Source organism: Sander lucioperca, chromosome 15, assembly GCF_008315115.2.
Source record: "Sander lucioperca isolate FBNREF2018 chromosome 15, SLUC_FBN_1.2, whole genome shotgun sequence".
Taxonomy (NCBI): domain Eukaryota; kingdom Metazoa; phylum Chordata; class Actinopteri; order Perciformes; family Percidae; genus Sander; species Sander lucioperca.
The window spans coordinates 13,994,263-14,010,673 of NC_050187.1; the positions used below are offsets into that span (position 1 = coordinate 13,994,263).

At 43.8% G+C, this 16,411-nt stretch overlaps 1 protein-coding gene across 6 annotated transcripts in view; it reads left to right on the plus strand.

The window, feature by feature from the left end:
* The window catches only part of LOC116039339 (signal-induced proliferation-associated 1-like protein 2), a 92,861-nt gene extending 77,372 nt beyond the window's left edge, over positions 1–15,489 (plus strand). For 2 of the 6 annotated variants that reach the window (XM_031284084.2, XM_035992005.1), the window contains exons 15-22: positions 799–1,065; positions 2,259–2,312; positions 3,941–4,079; positions 7,447–7,666; positions 9,109–9,240; positions 11,717–11,834; positions 12,816–12,894; positions 13,348–15,489. In XM_031284084.2, coding sequence (XP_031139944.1) covers positions 799–1,065; positions 2,259–2,312; positions 3,941–4,079; positions 7,447–7,666; positions 9,109–9,240; positions 11,717–11,834; positions 12,816–12,894; positions 13,348–13,494 — 1,156 coding nt within the window. In that variant the 3' untranslated portion in view covers positions 13,495–15,489. Of the gene's footprint in view, positions 1–798; positions 1,066–2,258; positions 2,313–3,940; positions 4,080–7,446; positions 7,667–9,108; positions 9,241–11,716; positions 11,835–12,815; positions 12,895–13,347 lie in introns of those variants that run through there. The other 4 variants (XM_035992007.1, XM_035992006.1, XM_035992008.1 and 1 more) reach the window with 4 other exon arrangements.
* Positions 15,490–16,411: the final 922 nt, after the last annotated feature.

The following is a 16,411-nucleotide window of genomic DNA, read 5'->3' on the forward strand; positions in this document are numbered from 1 at the left end:
TTCAGCAGGAATATGCACATGATAAACTGGATGTGAGTCATCTTCCAATGTAGGTCAGAGGTGAACCAGCTTGACTCTACTCCATGTGGAGGAGATGACGTCTTCCTGTCTGAGCAAGCAGCAGTGCTTTCACTACTCTGTTTAAGATGAAAATCATCCTGGTTGTTTCTTAAAGGTCCCATGGCATGAAAATGTCACTTTATGAAGTTTAACATTAATATGAGTTCCCCTAGCCTGCCTGTGGTCCCCCAGTGGCTAGAAATGGTGATAGGTGTAAACCAAGCCCTGGGTATTCTGCTCTGCCTTTGAGAAAATGAAAGCTCAGATGGGCCGATCTGGAATCTCCTCCTTATGACATCATAAGGGGAAAGGTTACCTCCCCTTTCTCTGCTTTGCCCGCCCATGAGAAAGATAGAGACATCATGGCTTGCAAACAAGCAAAGTGGCAGTTGGTCAAGGCCACCCTCCACCTTGCCCCCCCCTCTCTCCTCCTCAATAGCATTTAAAGCTACAGACACAGAAATGGCACGTTCTAAGGAAAGCTCATTGTGGGACTGGCTCTAATGGCTGTAATTCTGCACCAAGGCTGAATTTCACAGTATTACAGTATTAGGGGACCACTAAGGCCTATAAAAGCAGCATGTCATAGGACCTTTAACATCTGAGCTAGTTGCCTTTCTCATTTTTTCATTGTTGTTTGTTTATGCTTTTATGTTGTTTTTTTTCTCTGATTTTTAAATTCATTCATTTTGATCACTTTTGAGTTACATTATTCTTTATTTTTTGCTGTTTGGTCAGTGGCTCACACCACTCTGGCAGTCCCCTGGCCCGTGGGGCCAGATACTGTATGTCCGCTGACTCCTCCAAGGTGTACACCATCCCCCAGACCAGCAGCTCAGGGCCAGGGCCAGAGCCGGGGCAAGAGCTGGGGCCGGAGCCCAGCTCAGAGGCTTGTGGACAGACACACCCACAGTCCGATTGCAAACTTCCAGTGGGCATGAAGACGACTGATGATGATGTTGATGCCCACAGCACTGAGGGACCTCCCAACATTTCAGAGTGTGGGTGAGTGTGTGTGTGAGAGAGAGAACGCAAGAGAGAGCATGTTTAAGAACATCACCAAATGCGCTCACATACCACAAAAACAAAACAAAATTAGTACAGTTTGGTGCAAGTTCACATTAAGTTCAACATCAGCTATCATCCAAAGCTAGATGACACACTTTTTAATCACGCTAACTGGCCTCGTCGGCACTGTTTCTCTCACTGTAGAGAGCTGCTTACTGTTGCACTAGAGCCAGACCCATTCCAATACAAGTATCCCCTCCCCCCCTCCTATGAGTCCACCCAGTGTGCATAAACTGGCCTTGATTGAAGCCGACAGCCACAAAATAAATAAGCTCAATGAAGCCGCGGACATAATACACTTGGCACATGTCACTTGTGGTTATTGATTGTTCCTGTGAAGCTGTGTCCCCGTGGACTGCCAGGCTGAGCCTCTACCAGATCAGCATCTCTGCTGGGAGCCAAGCAACGATCCACACACAACAACACACTGCTGTCACACATGCAGCCCAAGGACACACCCGCCACAGAATAGCCTCTAGAAATATTGCAAAGTTAGAGGAATGTATGCAGCCGCTCAGCCAGGTTGAGAATGTATACTCCCCTCAGACTTTATATGAACAGTGACGACTGACTGTATCTGTCTGATGATTAAATGGTTTGCTGTAGAGAAGAGAGAGCCATTGATTGTGTGTGTGTGTGTGTGTGTGTGTGTGTGTGTGTGTGTGTGTGTGTGTGTGTGTGTGTGTGTGTGTGTGTGTGTGTGTGTGTGCACGCGCGCTGTGGGCATACTGTATTTTGGAGGACAGAATGTGAGATTTTCCCTGGAAGAAACCCCCTGCTCTCGTTCCCAAGTAATTTCATTTAGGCTGTGAAATTTGCCACTTAAGACTATGTGATTGATTGCATGCAGTGAAGTCGTCTCCTACCGACTTATGAAAAATCTCTGTAATTCAATTACCGTCCCCATTGTTTGTTTATATAATCCTACAGTTTTATTTCATCTTACATAACAGTGCCTCATGATGAATGGCCTAATATTACTCACAGACATTCTTCTAACCTAATGAAGTTTCTCTTCCCCCTTTCTAAAAAAGTTTTCTCATTTGCTCTGACGCTGTATGTAATGCAGGATGTGTATCAATGCTCCTAACCCTGGGCTGTTTCTCTCTTGCTTCTGCTTCTTGTTCCAGAGGAGCGGAGAGCTTGTTAGCGTTCCTTCTCACAATGCTGTCTGAGCGTTCAAGGTACACAGTTAGTCAGAAGTCAACCCCCTGTGGCCCAGCCTGCTCCCCCACACACACCTTCCCAGCCGACACCCTTTGTCCCAGACCACCGCCCCACTTGTGTCTCATGGCAGGTCTAAAGCGCTAGTCTTGCCATGTGGCACATGCTGAGAGTAGAGGACAACCAGCTGTGCATCAGTGGCTGTGACATTTCTGCTGTATCTCCTCCAGAATCCTACTGCTGTGTACTGTCCACAATACTTCCTCCTGTTTTTGTCAGTCACTACAGTGATAGAGGGGGGTGACATGCAACAAGCAGCCCAATCTTCACCCAAACCAGGGATGTTGTGGTTGCGCGTGCCCCTTGATTTTTAGGCTTTCTGGTGGAGTGGAGGCCGGTAACAGCTATTGGCAGCATGACAGTGTTTTTTTGTCTTTTGTTTTCAAATTTTAGGCATTCAAAATTTGTATTTATAATAAAAGGTAATTACTCAGGACCTGCTGTGCAAGAAAACATTTATTACACATTGTAGGCATTTAACAGACGCTCCCAAACAGTAGAATAACCTTTAATTGCAAAGGTCGGCGCTTTAGCGTCGTTCCAATCTTCCCGTAATCATGGATCGATCATGTAAGACCAAATTGGACAAGAGCTAAGTAGAATACAGATGGGGAAAAGAAGGGAGTTGTTCTGTACAGTTTTAGCACCAAACCACCAGTATACTGAGCTCAATTAATTGCACTTATTTTTCCTGGATGCTGCCTTCAGAATAGAGCAACCAGAGCTCTTGTAAATCAGTCAAATGCATCTGGCAATCACACATGGGCATTTGCAATACCCATCTATGTATTTAGGGCTTGGTTGCCATGGTGCCAAAAGCTTAAAACAGGGCAACTCTCAGTAATGGTGTCTCTAGGTAACCATCGCAGCCAGGCTGCCCATCGTCTCGCTGTGTAGCGTATCCCCCGACGGCCATCTAACATCCTGCCAACAGCACTCAGTGTGTCATGCTCACAGGCTGCTCACTTAAAGCAGAGGTCTCACAGCCATACAACTTAACCAGCCAGGTCAGTCACACCCTCCCTATGCTGTATCCCCCCCTCTAAACACTCAGCACCCTGAAAAGCATTACAATGACAAGCACCCCACTGACAAACACAGCCACCAAAACAAAACATGTCACCTCTTGTAGGTCCTTTCCCAATTCTGTCTAACAGCTCTCATGTCCTCTGTTGTTTGTCTGAACACTCCTCTAGAGTCCGTGGTCTGCACTTGTCTGTTGATGTATTTTCTGTCCAAAACCTTTTTTCCCCCTTCCTCTCTACCTCTTACAGTGCTTTGCTGCATTCTGCACATTGTCTTTTATCATTGGTTTGGCAGAGTGAGATGGGACAGGGTGGGATTGGTAATAAATTCCCTCCCTGGCTCCCCTCTCCAACCATGTTACCCCAAGTTCACCTGACTGGCATGGAGGCACCTGATGTTGGCATGCTAAGACAGATCCACCTGAACCCTTTGTGTAATACTGACATTCTTTTCCAAATAGCTGGACCCAAGCTGCAATGGCCCAAAGCCTCCCTTGCACAATACAGCTTCCATGACCCTTCTGATGAGCTCTGCTCTTCTGTTTCCTCTGTTTGGTCTACAGGCAGCTGTACGCACAGGAGGCCGCCTGCCAGCTCCAGGCTTCTGAGCGCGATGAAAAATCACTGCGGAGACTTTCGAAAGAAGAATATCTTAAAATGATGTTGCCCGACAGCCCTCCAGGAGAAGACCGGAGTCGTAAGGTGAGGTCATCGCGGCTGATTGACTAATAGCCTCTAAATGACACAATAATTTTGGTGTTGACAAATCAAACCTGTTGAAACTGTGAAGTAATGATAATAATAGCACGATGACATGACATTGTTAGGATCAACTCCAAACACAAAGGCTATTTTATCATGCTGACTAAGAGACGTAGTACCTACAAAGCCAGAATCAGAGCAGACAACCTCTTGCTGGGAACCAAGTAGTGCAGGATAAACATCTGCTGCCCATCAGCTGGTCCTGCTGCTGAGCACCACAGCTGATGTCTTTCCTGACACAAGACCCTTTCAGTCCCCATTGACTGGCACTGACTGTTTGGATAATTTAATTTATAACAGGTCCTGGGTTTGCTCAATTGGGATGTCATGGATTAAAGGCAGGGAGTTGCAGAGAGTGCATCGATGTTTGATGTTCCTCTGTCCTGCAGACTCTATTAATTGCATCTTCCGTCTCCCATCCCCCATCCATTATCTACCAGGAAGAGACCCTGGAGACATACAAATGGGTTATTTTTGGATGCTGCTCAGTCCTAATATAAGTGCACTTCATCGAGAAAGCGGGCATGTCATTTGGCAAAGGCAGGTCTTGTCCCTCACACAGAACAGCTTAGTGCACTGATCAGTTTGTCTTGCTGTTGTGCACTGGGCTTACAGTATATAGAATGTGATGCTTACAAGAGAACCAGGCAGCGTCAATGCCTAAAATAAAAGCAGCTGCATCAGGCCTGCATTGTGATTTCCCTTAATTTGATTATATTTGGTTTCCCACAGAGAAAGAAAACACAGTAACCAGTACAAAGGTACACACTGCTGTTCGTTTGATTCAAAGAGCAATGCAGTCCTTGTTGTAATCTCACTCTCCGGTCTGATTCATTGTAACAATACAATGTGTGGAAAGGCAGTCTGGGAGAGGGATGCATGAAGTAGGGCACAGAGCCAAACACTCTAACCATATACACATCTGATCCCAATAAAAACAAACTGTTCTTCTCTGGGAGCAGCTTCTCTGGGACTGCATGTTTTCAATATCATCTGCTGGCACGTAAAGGAATCAAAATACAGTCATGACAGTATTGGAAACCTTGTTGATTTATTTTAAATGTAATACTGTCTGACTTGTTTAACCACCTAAAGGTTAATTTGTGTGTCACTTCCGGTAGTCACCCGATGCCAGTGTTTGTGTCGGTGAGCAGGTGCAGAGAGATTTTTCTTGCCAGCCGCGGTGTCCGCTGAGACGCCCTTCCACAAACAGGCAGGCTATTGTGTGGCTGACGTAAAGGAAAGGCCGTTCGCAGCTTATTCTCCCACAACGTTCCTCTTTTAAACCTCCTGTGGGAAAGAAAAAAGGCATCTGAATAGGTGGTTGTCCAACACATCCTCCCAAGTGGCACGTCAAAGGGTTTCAGTGCCGTTTTTTGTTTGATGCGAGCGGTGAGGGGAAAAAAGTCAGGGAAATCAGGAAGAATCTCGGTGGATGTGTCACTGCTGCCTCGACTGATACATTTAGACACACTGAAATAGTCAATAATCTTGCAGGTTTGATTAACACAATATTTTCTGTATAATGTGCACAGCGGGTTCAGTTAACCAGTGCCAAGATGTGTTTAGAGAGCCCGGTTTGATGCTGTAGATCTAATAAATAGATGGCTTCTAAAAAAACATAAAGCCCTACTGCAAATGGTTTCATTTGCCGTGACTCCATTTATTGGAGCTCCAAATCTGTGCTATTTCTGCTTTATATGAGAGAGCAGCAAATCCTGTTTAAAGTTGTTTTGATGAGCGAGAACCTTATGGGGTCTAATCTTGTAAAGTTGGGTGGGGAAACTTGCAATAAGAGACAACCTTGTTAAGTCAAAGCCTCTAAGATGTTCTTTGGAGGCAGTTTGTATGTATGCTGCTTTGAATTCCGGTACATATATCCGCTTTAAAGACGTACTAGATGTTTGTGAAATTGTCACGGTGGGATTTGTGGGGGATCCGTCTTTGAAATGGAGATGGCTGGGTGTTGGCTTGTGGGGATCCTAGTCTGGTGTTGGCTACAGCTGGGAAGCCAAAGGCAGACATTTACCCATCTGGCCAACTGCTCCGCATACCATTTGTGGCTGAGCTTTTGATTTCACTCCTGCAATATTTATGTAACCTAAAAGGGACAATGGTGGATTGAGTTGGCCTTTGTGGTTTTGTGTGTTTAAACAGGAGATCCTCTGTCAAAATTCTGGCCACAGTCATGAAACTTGATTATCCCTGCAGTGGTATTCTGTGTAATTCGTCCCCTCAGGATGATGCTGCTTTTCAAAGCCTCAAAGCTTTTGTAATTGTTCATCCTGACCTTGTGTTGCCTCTTGACCTGTGTGGCCTTTTTAATATGAGTCATATTCTGGAGAGTACACATAAAGCAGCAAACACTGTATATAAGTACATTATAGCCACTGCTTTAGTGAGCTGTGTTCATTGGGTCTTTGGTTTGTAAACAAGCAAACAATAGAACAAGTTTTTTTCACAAATATGATACGTTTTTAATAGAGCCCTGCATTAAATGGACTTCTACAGGAGTTCCACTGTGCCTTATTTATCTGTATTGACCATCACTGGATAATAGTTCATGCAGGAGTTTAGTTTAAAGGGGAATTTTGTTTTATTATTTTATTATCTCATGCATTTGTGTTTTAAGTGACTAATGTGAACAAAAATCTTTGAAAGTAATCCAGTATTGAGTGAGACTGGCAGCCACTAACCAGGCTGCAGTGTAACCCAATGGTGCAAATGCGCACCATCAATTTCCATCCAAGTGGGTTGTTTTTGCCACTGACAGGCTCAGATTATTATAAGTGTCTGACTGCATTATGGGAAGATGTATAAGGTGCCGTTATCCTGCCATGCTTTCGTGTGCAACTTACTGATGCCATGTCAACACAGTAACTTTAGATAATAGCATTAGCTTGCTCTATTTATTTCTTTTTCACCTTGTATTGTGGCACTTATCACTTGGTCTTCTCTGCCTTCTGTAGTTTCTCACATTAAGCTCAATGCCTATTGGCTGTCTCAGTGCCACGACCCCTGTCACCACCTCCACAAGCCCTGTCCCATGTTGTTCCTACTCTGCCAGACACTGTCCAGCTGTGCTCAATCCATCTGCATTTTCCCGAGAGCAAAGACTGTAATTGATTCCTGACACTGCTCCCTGATGTTCCCTCCTTACCCACCCAGTTGCCCCTCATGTAAACCTGCTGTGCCGAGGAAAGGCAAAGCACAGGGAAGGATGCATACATCGCTGGGGATTTGGAGGTCATTCAGCTCCATTGTTTTGCATTGTTGTGACTATGTGTTCTCCTTCTCCCTCTCTCAGGTGTCAGCAGTGGGCAGTTTGTCACCCAGACGCACCCTTTACCGGACGCTATCGGACGAGAGTGTGTGCAGTAACCGCAAGGGTTCGTCCTACGCCAGCTCGCACAGCTCCATGCTGGACCAAACAATGCCTAATGACATCCTATTCAGCACCACCCCACCTTACCACAGCACACTGCCTCCTCGCATGGTTCACAACCAGGGAGCATCCAACCTACGGAGTAAGTACAGACAGTGAGACTCTCTTTGCCAGCTGCGAAAGAAACACCTAGTAGTAATACTTAATTTCACCAAGAAGCCGTTTTAAAAAACAACAACTCTGCACTGCTCTTATTAAAATACCTCTAAGATACATTTAGACCTTCTCTGCATGTTGCTCTCGGAGTATCATTCCTCTTCTCTGGCACCAGAGACAAGCCAGGATATAGATACTTGTTTGAAGGGCCACTTGTGTCCTACCAATATCATTAGAACAACTGGTACATACTCCTGAAACACTCATCAATATAGCCAACTAATTGGAACTGGGCGAGGCAGCGTGCAGCTTGCAAGGGGCCTGTCGCTTCGTCTGCATTAAGCAGACACCTGTCACTGCTGGCTAGTATTCCCATCTCTACTGTTATCCCAGCATCTACTGAATGTGTATTAGTGATGAGAGGTGTGACGTGTCCTGCCTGCGCCGCTGCAGGTCTTTGAGATTTCTGACATGAACATGTTTATTTTTTCCATCAGGAGTCTCACAATGTCTGTCATACATTACGTTTCATTCACTCTTAAGTCCCTGCCTGCCTCCCCTCTCTGTCCCCCCGCTGTCTCATTTCCATACCGTCCCTCACCTGTCAATGGCTGCCGTCGTTAGATAGAAAATGGCTTTTGGAAAGATGTTTCTCTCTTTGGCCTCTTCTGGCTGTCAACCTGATGGATTCCTAATTGTTTTGAAGAGTAGTTCAGAACACAGGCTTTCTCTTCCCCTTCCTGAAACAGCCCAATTTGGTAAACAGTGAATCACTCAAGCTCCGAGACACTGGGCAAATTGAAAAGAGTGTCAGCATCACCTCAAACTCTCTCCATCTCTTCTCTGCTTCTCCACTCATGCTTTTCTAAATGCCTCTCTGCAGAATGGGTAGCTTGTTTATTGCATTCCCCGTCTTTCAGGGCTGACAGGGAGGGAGGGAGGGTGGGAGAGACAGAGGGGAGTGAAAGGAGATATTGATTGAAACATGAAGACATTCACTTAGACAAGTCATTTATTGACCCTCAGTCAGCGCCTTGCGCGTGCTATGCAGAGACAGTGATTGAATGTGAGCCTATCGTGCTGTCACATAAATACAAACCTTTCTTTTCAAAGTTAAATTGTTTGCGACGTTTAGGAGGATTTGTTATTTTGGTGCATCCAGATTAGAAGTGGACTCAGGTGTAGGATAGTACTTTACTCAACATAGACTTAAGCTAAGTGGTTTGATGTGCAAGGCTGGAGTAAGGTAGAGACCATCCCTTTTAGCAGCAACGACTAGTTTGAATAAACCCCTTGCCTTCCTCCCTCTACGCTCCTCCATTCCTCTCCCAACCCCTCTTGTGATGCAAACTGATGGGTGACTCAAAGATTAGCCCTAAACTCAAGCCAGGCCTAGACACTGATCAGAGTGCCTGCCTGTCTCTGCAGATGAGTTTTGGTTCTCTGACGGTTCCTTGGCGGACAGGTCCAAGTTCAGCGACCCGGGCCTCATGCCCCTCCCAGACACTGCCACAGGCCTGGACTGGTCTCACCTGGTTGACGCAGCACGAGCCTTTGAAGGTAACCAGCCTGGCTGAGGCTGCTGGCACCTTGTGTAACCTCCCCCTCCTCCTGGCGTGTGTGTGTGTGTGTGTGTGTGTGTGTGTGTGTGTGTGTGTGTGTGTGTGTGTGTGTGTGTGTGTGTGTGTGTGTGTGTGTGTGTGTGTGTGTGTGTGTGTGTGTGTGTGTGTGTGCGTATGTGTGTTGGTGTGTGTGTGTGTGTTTGTTTGTGTGTTTGTGTGTGTGTGTGTGTGTGTGTCTGCAAGTGCTAGCTCACTTGCATGTGCAGGTTTGTGTGCGCTTTGCGTTTGTGTTTCTTCTAGTGTCTCCTAAGGTGCTGTAGGAGGTGACTTGTGGGAATCCTTTTTGCTTTTTGCGCCTCTGCTCTGAGCCCCATTGTGATTCCCATCAAGCAATGTAACTTGGGGAAAGAAGGAGCTATCATTTTTCAGCGCAGACATAGTGCCAGTTTTCACACCATAAAGCCAGCAAGTGGCCACTCAGGGAGAGTTCTTACAGCGATGCCGTTTACCATTAAGCTCTTGGGTTGATAGTATGGGGTCATTTCAGCTCCTCTCTTGGCCTTTTGTTAATTAAATCTGAATGGTCTGCAAGATGTTGGAGTATTTCTTCTACAAAACGATGACAGACATCTAGCTCAAAGCAACAGAAAATTGGAAATTGGAAATTTGCATTGTTCCAACTGTCTGAATGGCTGTTTGTGTGGTTTTTGTGGACTCTGGAACAAGTAATTTTAGGAATCGAGTGCTCGGATAAACTTATGAGGGCTTGCAGTATGTTGACTTTCCAAACAACATAAGTGATATGTTCCTGTCAAAACTGAAATCTGTCTTTACACTCAGTCACACTCTATTCTCAGTGAATTAGCATTGACACATCTCAGCCACTTCATGGTCCGCATCATCACTTCTGTTCATTTTTCTTTCCTGCTTCAAGTACGTTTGCGACCACTTTCATGCCAGTGTATTTCCCATCTATCACGGAAACACTAACATGCCTTGAGTATTTTTTCCACTTGAACTCTGTCCAACCCTGAGACCAGCGAGCGGGCAACGTAGCATGTAACCATTCATTTTGTCATAATTAATGAATCCTCTGTGGAGATTCTTCTTTGATGCATTTCCTGCTGCATTGCCCGCAGCTTATCATTTAACAAGAGTGGAATCAGTGGAGATGATGCAGAGTCTGACTGGCAGCAAGAAGGCAGTTGTCACGGCAGCCTGGCTGGCCCAGAAAAGCGTGTAAACTAGAATCTTGTTGCCGAGCAGAAAGTGGCTCCAGGCTGCCATTGTGCCATATACTGTATGTTTAACCAGCTCCGTTTAGAGCCAGGGCAGAAAGAGGTAAAAGCATTTATAGCACTCACAACCTTGATCATGTGAATCCTATGAGACTGCTCATATTCAGTTTGGATTGGCTTGCAGCATCCAAAAAAACACTGTGACCTCCTAACTTTTCAAAGCTGAAGCAGATGGAATTATAAATGGCAACAAAAGGCTTTTGGTGCAACGCTGTAAACTCTTTTTGTCAACTAATGGATATGTTTTTAATATTCCCTCACAAATACATACAGCATGTTTACTCACATAGATTGCCATGTGTTCTCTTCAGTGTTTTTTGTTTGATTTTCAGCCGTTTGTCCAGTAAATCTGGACGGCAGGTCACGCAAAAATGACAAGCTGTTTTTCTGCGCCCGTCACTGCTTTCCTAGAATTCTTTAATCTTTCTGATGCAGCCATCGCATATGAGGAAAATGTTCATTCATATGTAAATTAAAGCTTGGTCTCCCTTTTCCTGCTTCGTCTGAACAACCGACTCCAGGCTCAATCAGCTTTTGTCTTGGAGTGGATTAGCTTTCAATTGGGGGCTAAATTAATGGGAGGGTTTCCTTAATCTTTTCTATGAATATGCAGATCCTCCTATCTTTAGTCTCAGACCAAGGGCTTGAGAGAGAGAGTGATTTCTAAAGAAAAGTACATTACTCTTCAAAACTGAGCAGTCCCCAGGCATAACATGCCAAGTTTGGGTTTTCCGTGGGGCTTTGAGCAAGCTTAAGGGCCTGATATGGTAAAACAAGCATGACTGGTGCCTTACAGCTCTCTGGGATCCAGCCCATGATGAGCCAAACAGCTGTCAGAGTAAGCTTAGAGGGGAGAGGGTGCCGGAGCAACACCCAGGGGACTTACTTTATCTGTGATAGTCTAGAAATGCTCTGTTCACCACCTTGTTTCTTATTGTCTGGCTATAGATCCCTCCGAATGGGAGGACTGCCTTTTGGTGGCTTAAACCAGAACCATTCATTCATACAAAGCATGAATGAATCGCCCCATTCTGTTAGGAATGCATGCATGCGAGTGTGTTGTTCTGCTCTATTTTAGTTGCATGTTGACACCGTGAAATGAGTTGCTGGAAACATTTCCTGTTTTTGATACTAAGGGCAGATTATGACCTGTTACGTCACCTGTTCTGTCTCCAGACCAGCGCGTGGCGTCTTTCTGCACCATGACGGACATGCAGCGGGCGGAGGCTCTGCAGATCTCAAGAGAGCTAACCAGACGAGTGGTGGAGGCAGAGGGAGCAGCACTGGAAGCAGAGTAGGCTTTACCATCAAACACAAATAAACATACAAGCACCAACGCTCCAGTAGCAAGTAAATAATTGACTGTTTGCTAAAAACCCGCCCCTGAACAGTGATTGTCCAATCATAGCTTAGCAAGCATAACTAGGCACAGCAGACCTGTTGCGCTTTGGATTTTTCCACTTGAAGTGGTGTGCGTGTACCTCTCATAAGAGCAATACTCAGTATCTCAAGACTCTGGAGGGTGGTGTCTTTTCTTATAACCTCTCCAGAACCAAAAACTCAAGTACGAAAGTGTAAGGAATGGATTAAACAGTGTTTTTATCTGCGCTAGCATGAACTGCATGCCCGGCTACTTTACTACCATCAACAGTTGGTGATCGTTATTTACAATAGCAAGAGGCAAGCCATTAGCTATCTTCTGTATATTATTATGTGGGGTGACAAGTAATAAGGTTCACCCAAATCAGCATTAGATAGTGTTACGTTTGCCATACTCCTCCTCCGCTTATTTCTCATCCTCAAATTCTTTACTCTGGTAAAAGTGAAGCATCCTGTTTAAAAATACATTAAAGCACAAATGTAACCACTGAGTTGCTTGTCCAAATATGTTCCAATAGTAAGCATCTAAACTATTCAAGGATTGTTAGAACAAGTAATATTTGTATTGTATCACACTGTACAAAAGTCCAAAGGCTAGATATTAGCATTAGCTAAAGCTAGCTAGCTAAAGCTGATAAAAATCAGCTGGCAACAGTCATCTTTTCAGCCGACATAATCCAGGGTTGACTGCTAGAAATGGGAAGACTGCTGTTGCCATGTGAGAATAGAAAGCTTGACGTGCATAGCAACAGTAACTAAAGGGGGCGGGGCTTAGATAGCTGTCCATTATTAGCTTCAGTATCATAGTGGAAGCAGTCATTGTTGAGTTTTATATTATGCGATAAATGAGTCTTTCTTGAGTCTTAACAACATCCCTCCTTGTGTCCCCCTACAGCGGCCCCCCCTCCACACTAACTGGCAAAGTCAACCAGTTGGAGGTGATCCTCAGGCAGCTGCAGCATGACCTCAGAAAGGTGAGTTCACATATCAAACGAATTTCCCGATTTATGTTTTTGTCACCTTTTTGCTCTCCTTTTGCCACGTCAGCAAACAGTGCGTATGTGTGTGTCACGCAGCTCAGGAGAATAGACATTGAGTAATGGGTGCCCTGCGGTCTGTGTAATACAAACTCGTCCACTTAATTCAATATCCTGCTTCCTTCCCTTATTGTGTCCCAGCCCAACATTTCCCCACCTCAACTAATGTTCTTAAAATGGAGAGAGGAAGTGCACTTTTATCGGAACAGAGAAAAGGCTGCTTTGCCATGTTAATGCCTCCCATTTACACAGCGCCGACGACGGACGGATGTTCTTGTAATAGCGGGGCTTTTGTCAACCTCTTTTGTATCCATTTAATTTTGCCTCACGTGTGTTGATTGTGTGTGTGTGTGTGTGTGTGTGTGTTTTTGTGTGTTTTTGTGTGTTCAGGAGAAAGAGGATAAGGCGATGTTGCAGGAGGAGGTGCAGCACCTGAGACAGGACAACATGCGACTGCAGGAGGAGAGCCAGACGGCGGCGGCTCAGCTCAGGAAGTTCACAGAGTGGTTTTTTCACAGCATTGACAAGAAACCCTGAGAGAGAGAGAGAGACCTGCAGGAAGGGAGTGGGAGATGGCCTTCACTCCTCCTGGGCACCCACTCAACTCCTACTTAAGACTCCCAGATGATCCACAGGCAAACAAAACTATAGAACAAACCATTACCAGCCCCCAGAGTAATCAAGACTCTTTAAAAAGCCCCCTGTTTAGGAGACTGTAGTGCAGCCCTGTGTGGAGAGACTTGAAATCCTGATCTGGACCTTATTTTTGGGATCCTCCTCCGTCTGAAGTGCAGGGCTGTTTCTGACATTAACAGTTTCTTTATCCTGGCAAAATAGACTCTTGGGAAAGCTTCTCATCTCCTGTGCTGGAGAGGAATTGAGAAAGGCAACCCCAGGGCCCCGCCCAAGTCCCTGGGATCTTCTTACAGTAGTGGAATGTAAAGCTCATTTACTGTAGTCAACATATAATCTACCTACGTATGTCACGTCAGTCTACTGTACTGTATAGTCAGCTGTACTGTATCGTACTGCACACACTGTCACACAGCTGTTTCTGTGCCGGCCTTCACGGACACAGGAAAGTAAAGAGGGGAGGAATGTACTGGACATAATGAAGTGGTACTTACTGTCTGCTTGCACCAAGAGGAATCCACATGTGGCGGTCTTGAAACATATAGCGGGGGTGGGAATGAATGTAGCTCAACTGACCCTTTTTTTCCTGATTTCTGTTTCCCAAAAGTTTCATGGTTTTGGTGTTTCGGGCCATTTTCTTTCAATGAATTCCACTTTTTCTTTTCCTCAGTGTTGTAATGTAGGGTCACATGGCAGTAATTTTGATGTTTAAAGGTGCTTTCCCTACACACATTTTCGTCAGTAGTTTCCATTCACTGTCACGATGTCCTAGCAATAATGAAGTGGTAGTTACGAAACTGTTAAAAAAAATAAATAAAAAAAAATAAAAAGAAGTTAGCACAAACGTGAAGAGTTCCTGTCGAGAAGCAGTTGTACTTGACATGTATTTATAAAACAGGAAGAGACTGTGCCTAAAACTCTTGGTTGTAAATGGATTTCTCTTTGCTTTTAATTCTCTTTTATAAACACATGCCTTGTCTGTGGCTCACTGATATAAAATCGTGTGTGTGTGTGTGTGTGTGTGTGTGTGTGTGTGTGTGTGTGTGTGTGTGTGTGTGTGTGTGTGTGTGTGTGTGTGTGTGTGTGTGTGTGTGTGTGTGTGTGTGATCATCACATCAAAATGTGTTCTTATGCAGTGGTTTCTAGAGCATTAGAGCAAGCGCCAGTGAACCACACTTACAATGCCAAATGTGTTTATTTCTGTACATATCTGCCACAGAAGTGTCTTGTATTTAACACTATTATTTAAGCTTATTTAACCTAAAGTTGTTTATTTTATTAAGGGTATTTTTTTTTCTGCACTAAGGAGAAATAAAGCTCTGTGTATGTTGTAAAGTGTGTAGCTTGCCAGGGCAAAAAAAACCTATATATTTAAATATATAAATGATGATTTTGGAGATTCCAACATTTGGATGCTGCTAGATTACAATTTGCTGGTTTGTATGCTTTTAAAAAATGGCTCTCTCCGTAAACTGTCTCACCCCTGGTGGGACACTGGTTGCTTTTTTTGTTTGTTTTTGTTCTATTTTTGTTTTTTTAATAAATGTAGTTGTAAAAATAAGTGATTTTTGTGTTTTTAATGTTTCTATTTCTAGCATTCTTAACCAAAAGCAGTGACTTGAAATTGTTCTGAAGGCTAATCTGATCCTGTATAGTAAATTCAAACCCAGTGGTGTTAAAGGATAGATTCCTGTTGATTTTCAATTCTGTCTTAAACGTACAATATGTAATTGTCTGCCGCTAGGGGTCTCTCAAATGAAACACAGACTTTTGATGACGTCATAAAGTTGCGTAGGATCATGGGAGTTGTTGTCTTCGTTTTTAAACAACCAGCATTGTCGATGAAAATGTATCTGTTCACGGACAAGTCAATGTATTAAAGTTTTATTCACGTTACGTCTAGTTACGTCTATTCATGTCATGTCATTCTAATGAAATTAACCAAACGACACGCTCTGCGTCATCGATAAAAATGGATCGATTTCTCTGGCATTGAACGTTGTTGAAACATTTGGGATAATGTAACTAAACAAAAATATATACTCTATCATAGGTATTGTACATTTTAGACATTTGAATGCAGAAAGATTACAATTATATTGCTTTAAAGAAATAGTTCAACATTTTTGGAAATATGGAAGAAAAGTTTCTGTTTTCTTGCCAGTAAATAAAAGGATCGATACCACTCACCTGGAGCCAGGAGATGGTATGGTTAGCTTAGCTTAGCTTAGCATAAAGACTGGAAGTAGAGGGAAACTGCTGACTCTGTTCAAAGTAATTGTATTTTTTAGGGCTGTCAAACGATACATTTTTTTAATCGCGATTAATCGCCAGATTTCTATAGTTAATCATGATAATTATTTTGCATTTCAGAACTGTTTTTAAGTACATATTAACAATGTAAAGCCATTCTTACCAGTGTATCTTAATTGGGAATCAAATGAATGCAAAGAAAGTTACTTTATGAACTTGACTTTAAGATTTGTAATTGTTTATTATTTATTTACTGTAAACAAAAGAAAAATGTGTGAATGTCATTATTGCACAATTCCTACAAGTACCTAACCTAACTGAGATGTAACACTAACACTTTGCTTATACAGTACAAACAAAATGGTCCAAAAACCGGATGCCACAGCAGGACATTTGTAACCTTTACGTTTTTATAATAAGGAATGTAACAATTCTCCTGGACAGAAAAGGGGGTGGACAATGTCCCAAATGACAAAAACAGTCAAAAAAACGATACAAACAACACAGTCCTAAAACCGTATGCTGATATACATAGTCAATATAGTGTGCAGTAACTTCTAAATAATGT